Raw genomic sequence first — 5,380 nt, 5'->3', positions numbered from 1 at the left:
TGGAGGAGGAGGCGGTGACGGTGAGAATGGGCGCGGCTGGCTCCGCTTGTTGGTCACCTCCTTTTCTAAAGCGTTTGTGTTCGAGATGAACGGGGGATTAATGAGTACGGGTAAACTAGGGGCGGGATGGTCTTCCACCTCTCCGAGGAGGCATCGTTGAGCTCTGGGCCCGGTTAGCACGATAGGATGGCGTGCACGTAGAATGAAACAGCTGAAGGGCAGCAGGCAGGGCCGGGCCACGGCCCAAAGTGGGGGATGAACACACGAACTGGAAGGGGGGTCTGGATCAGCTGGGGGCAGAGGCACTATAAAAGATGGAGTGCTGCTGTAGTAAACTGCTGTATGAAGTGTCAGTGATATGGAATGCTAATCGAAATGCTAGTTCAATTCAAACTACAGAAGTTGACCTACTTTCTAGTGAATCATAAAGCAAAGACTCAAATAGACTAGTGCCTGTTTATTGATAAACAACATTTCTTTCTTGAAACCAGGAACTGTATTAAATTAACGTGAGAAAAGTACATAAGCCTTTGTGGACCTTTTAAGACAATTCACACAGGCGCTTTTGGTGAGGAAGCTGCAGCTCAGACTACAGCTGAGGAGCTCCAGAGCACAGTCCCAGCTTCCTTTATTCAGCTTACCGAGTGTTCACCTGCAAGAGCACAACACCACACGTAAAAGGTCCACACACTACATTAAATATATAAGCAAAAACGTAATTGTTAGTCACTGTAACATCTTCCTTTAAAGTACTGCTTATGCCAACAGCAGTTTCACTTTCTCCAGAGCCCTTATTAGATGACCAAATGGTATAAACATAGCAAGTAAAGTAAGGAGGAGGTAGAATGAAATAGCTGATCATGTAATTTGTGTTTCCACATATTCTTGCCTTTATAAAAAAAGATACAAACACTACTCACCACATCATCAATCTTAAGGATACTGCGCACAGTTTCTGTTGCCAGAGTCAGTGCACTCACAGACACGAGCAGTGGCTGGACTACCAACTCCTCCAGGATGTTGGAGATGCCACCCTGCAAGAGAAAGTTGCTTTCACTTTGTGCAAGTGAGCCTACAGCTACATTTAACAGCTTTTAACAGAATCCTGAAAGTGATGTTGTGCTGAGTTAGACTACCAACTAGTTTGCACTCCTCAGTTCCTAACAGGAATATTACTGTAAAGGTCTGCTGCTGCTGCTGCTATTTTGACATATCCACTCAAAATGAGCCAAGAGAAAATCCAGACATAGGTGTTATCAGTTCAAATGTAGTGACAATGCACAAACAAGAAGCTATCCCACTGTGCTACTCCTGTGAGTACCTTCCCCTGCAGATACTACCCCATGACCCTTCTAACCAGACTTGTTTTAAGTTCACTGTGAAAGATTTCAGCTGGAAAAATGTTTTTGAAGAGACACATGAAGGTGCTTGAATGGCACAGATACAGAACAAGAATCTGCTATTATCAATACTCAGCTGCTGCAATCTCAGAGAGCAAGCTATTATTTCTCTCAACACTGGTTCTAGAAAGAATTTCATTCTCTGCATTTTAGACTTAGGCAATATATTTTCCTTCTAATACCCTATTTATTTAAGCTACAGAGTTCTATATACAGCTTCTTTACTACCTTTCTGACATTAATGCCAGCTGTTTTCTCTCCTTGAGCATGTCTGTTCCTCAGCTCTGTTACTGTTGAGATAGGATTGAGACCTGCGTTTTCAGCCAGTGTAGATGGTATGACTTCCAGTGCATCCCCGTAGGCACGCACGCAGTACGAGTCCATGCCCCTCAAAGTGCGGGCGTACTCATTGAGGCGCAGTGCCAGCTCTATCTCTGGTGCTCCACCTCCTGCAATTAAAGCTCTGGGGACAGAAACTGAAGTCAAATCTCAAGGTACGTAAGTGCGTAAAGAACTTTCCACATTCACATACTAAATTATTCTGGCCAAATGAACACGTTACCTTTTCTTAACTAAGCATCTAATGACACACAGGGCATCGTGAATTGAACGCTCAGCTTCTTCTAGAACAAGTTTGTTGGATCCACGTACCACAATGGTTACTGTTTTTCCAGGGTTTGTACAGCCTGTAATCTAGAACCGAGCCAAACAACAGAAATAAGAGAAAAGCCTTCATCTGGTGTGTGTGACTTCAGTAACAGTACTGAGGTCTGCTGAGCAAAACCACCATGCTTTGCAAGCCAGAGGCTAGGCAGGGATGACAAGCAGGTACCTAAGGCCTCTTAGGACTTACGTTATTACTTTTAAGTTAGTAGTTGTTATTAAAAGAATTGGCAAGGGTTAAGGAGGAATTAATCTTCTGTCGCTCACTCACCTTTATTAGTTTTCCAGAACCGTTCAAGTTGACTTCTTCTGCCAGCTCAGCAGAGCCCAGCATGTCAGGAGTAAACTGGTCAATATGAGCAACAGGCTTAGTTCCAATGGTCTGGAAAAATAACAGTAGGAAAAAAAAAAAGTACACTTAATCTGAACTGCAGTGTCAGCAGGCATGCTCTACAGTTGTACTTCAGTAAAATGCAGTTACAACTACTGCTCTTACATCCACCCCCTATCTTTCTAAAACTGGGACAGCTCAACAGAACAGGAACATCTGTCAGTGAAACATCTTGTCTGCCTTTACACTACATTCAGAATGTGAGATTTGTTAAAGTGTGATCAAACTGGCACTGGCTGGGTAATCGAGTTTTGGTGTTGTTTTATACACAACTGTTATTTTAGTAAACATTTATGTAACTCACTTTACCTTACATATAAACTCAATGTCTTCTCTTTCTATGTCTTTAACCACCATGATCTTCATTTTGTTCAGAAAGTGTAGGGCGAGGTCACTAAGAGCATCCCTAAAAACAAGAGGGGAGTACTCAGTCCAAACTTATTTTAATAACTGGGTGAACATGAGCCATTTGCATGCTTCTTAGCAGTAATGCTGAAGTTCTTCAGTCTATCTCATAGGGATATAATTAAATCCAAAATACATTAGTGACACAACTAGCATTGGTTGTGAGAGTGACAGATTGTGTCTGCAAATATCAGGAAATGCAATTGCTGATATTTGACTTCCACTTTCCAGGACTGCAAACAATTCCAGCTGTTCCCCAAATGACCACAGTAGGCGAGCAAACCAGCACTGACATACCGCAGAATAGACTTCTGAATCAGCAGCACATTGCATCCAGCCTTCTTGATTTGCTTAACTAAGTTTAGAATATAAGCTCTCTCTTCACGCAGTACTCTGTCCATTTGAGCGTAATCAGAAACAACAATTTGGTTGTCCATCTATTAAAAAAAGAAACATCAAGTATCATGAACAACTGCTCGTTTCACAACCATCAGGATGCTGTATGTTCTTTAATAGCCTGTGATTTAAAGTACAAACAGGTTACAGTAAAATGTACTATTAGAAATTGTTTTATGAGAAGTACTGGACTTCTGAACTATTCTTTCTTATGCCAACTACAAATTCTTTATATTTAAGAGTTATGAGTAATGTGAGTTCTCTACTAGCAGGCCTTCATTATAGCTGTGGAATAGAGCAGACATTACCATATCTTAAACAAGGTATGTGTTTTGTTGTTACATTTACATTTTCCAACAACTACAGTTCTCACTTTAGTTACAGTTAAACTTACATCTGTCTTTGGAGCAGAGAGGCAGAACTGAATTAGGCCAATTTTGGCTTTTTCCACTCTAGTTACACCTGTGTTTGCCACCTTCTGAGTCAGGACTAGTCCTTCCACCAGCTCACAATCATCAATTGTTCCTCTGCAAGCAAAAACAATCCATAACTCCAGTGCTTGGGGAAGCAAATTCCACAAAGACACAGGCCTGCAAATTCTTACCCCAACTTCTTCACAATTTTAATATCTCTGAGGTCCACACTGCTCGCTGTAGATGGGTCAATCACCTTCATCACTGCATCCACACTCATGGGAGAAAGTAAACTGGAATACTGACACACAACCTAAGAGATTTAACGATGGAAGGGGAAAAAGAAAAAAAAAAAAAGTGATGTGTGATTTAACACTGATCATCAACAAGTAGGAGTTTCTCACTGTATTTTAGTTTGACTTGATCATTTTGGAAAAAGAAAATTCCCCTCCCTGTCCATCAGCCAGGTACCTCAACACGGTATCTTCTTTCCTCTAAGTAACACCATTAAGAACAGCTTCACTGGTGGAAAGAAATAAGCTCAGGGACTTTGGGAAACATATTTTATTTTATTTCTTTAACTCTTAAAATAAGCCTGTTTAGAGTTCAGCCAGAATGAAAACGCACTTGTAAAGAAAAGATTGAACAGTGCAAAGGAATTTTATGGAGAACAATTTCTGCTTGTATCAGAGCTGTTGCTTCTCTAGGGAAAATCAAGAGCTCTGAAACGCAGCCATTCCAGGAACAAAGTTTGTGCAAGCAATTCATCTCCACTTTTTGATGCTGCTTTAGGAATTTCTGTCTCACAATTAAAAATTGCCTACATGAAAAGCTGGCAACAGCTCTCCCTGTCCCACCTGTTCTTTCTGTTACTGTTTTCATCTTAAGTTTGTGTATGTAGTTTACACTTGGCAGTTAATGTTTGGGATTCACCAACTGTTTCAAACTGAAATTCAGCTTCAGTGTGTCAACTCAATCTTGATCAGCCATAGCTTTTTAAAAAGTCAGTTTAACATAATGCAGCCACTGCCTCAAAAGCAAGTAGATTCGTGATGTGCAGGATTCTTAGTAAGTAAACAGCAGCACCAACTGGGGTCAGCTTCTCTGGAGGCATCAAGTTCACGTATCAGCCATACCTTTGAGTTCAGGGAAGTAGTTGCACTGTTTAGCAGGGTTTCCCTGTCGCTCAGTTCAACTGGCTGTGCCATGTTGGTCAGTACTTCAATACCTTTCTCCAAAGCTTTCTGGAATGACTCTGAAATGATGGTGGGGTGAATTCCTGTGAATAATATAGAAGGTTGTTAGGTCATCCTTGCAAACCAATGGTCTTTCCCCCCTCCCCAAACCAGCCTTATTACTCAACTACAGAATCACCAGCTTCAAGTTTAGTTTATCATCTTAATTCTCTGTCCATAAGAAGTATAATCTAGGTGAGTTTTTATAAGGCAATATTTACCATCCCATTTAGTTACTATTTTCAGTATTGATGGTGATGCAATCAGCTCAAAATGAAAGGCTAAGCACTGAGAATCTTAATCAGAAGCAGGACATAAGCAAAACCTCGAGTTACCTGTTCATGTTTAGGGTACTTAACAGCTACTTTCAGCTTTGTGACACACACAAAGCTGTATGCAGTACTTACCAGCTTTTGTAGCTAAGACTTTCATACTTTTATATATATATATATATAAATATAATAATAAAGCATATAA

At 40.8% G+C, this 5,380-nt stretch overlaps 1 protein-coding gene across 1 annotated transcript; it reads right to left on the bottom strand.

Moving 5' to 3' along the window:
* Nucleotides 1-437: 437 nt before the first annotated feature.
* CCT4 (chaperonin containing TCP1 subunit 4) lies at nt 438-4,975 on the bottom strand. Its single transcript, XM_010706585.3, has 10 exons — nt 4,805-4,975; nt 3,860-3,981; nt 3,650-3,782; nt 3,157-3,296; nt 2,764-2,860; nt 2,335-2,445; nt 1,963-2,093; nt 1,629-1,863; nt 921-1,034; nt 438-652 (listed from the first exon to the last, which is right to left on the bottom strand). The coding sequence occupies exons 1-10, from the start codon at nt 4,874-4,876 to the stop codon at nt 638-640; spliced, it is 1,170 nt and encodes a 389-aa protein (XP_010704887.1). The 5' UTR covers nt 4,877-4,975; the 3' UTR covers nt 438-637.
* Nucleotides 4,976-5,380: the final 405 nt, after the last annotated feature.

The sequence above is a fragment of the Meleagris gallopavo genome, chromosome 2, assembly GCF_000146605.3.
Source record: "Meleagris gallopavo isolate NT-WF06-2002-E0010 breed Aviagen turkey brand Nicholas breeding stock chromosome 2, Turkey_5.1, whole genome shotgun sequence".
NCBI lineage: Eukaryota > Metazoa > Chordata > Aves > Galliformes > Phasianidae > Meleagris > Meleagris gallopavo.
Note: the sequence above shows the minus strand (reverse complement) of the source record. Positions and strands in the feature narration are given on the sequence as shown.

Coding starts and splice junctions, on each gene's coding strand:
- CCT4 (XM_010706585.3), bottom strand. CDS start 4,876: ATGGCACAGCCAGTTGAACTGAGCGACAGGGAAACCCTGCTAAACAGT. Junction 3,982..4,804: donor CTACTTCCCTGAACTCAAAG/GTATGGCTGATA, acceptor TAAATCTCTTAG/GTTGTGTGTCAGTATTCCAG. Junction 1,035..1,628: donor CTGGCATTAATGTCAGAAAG/GTAGTAAAGAAG, acceptor TTTCTCTTGCAG/GGTGGCATCTCCAACATCCT.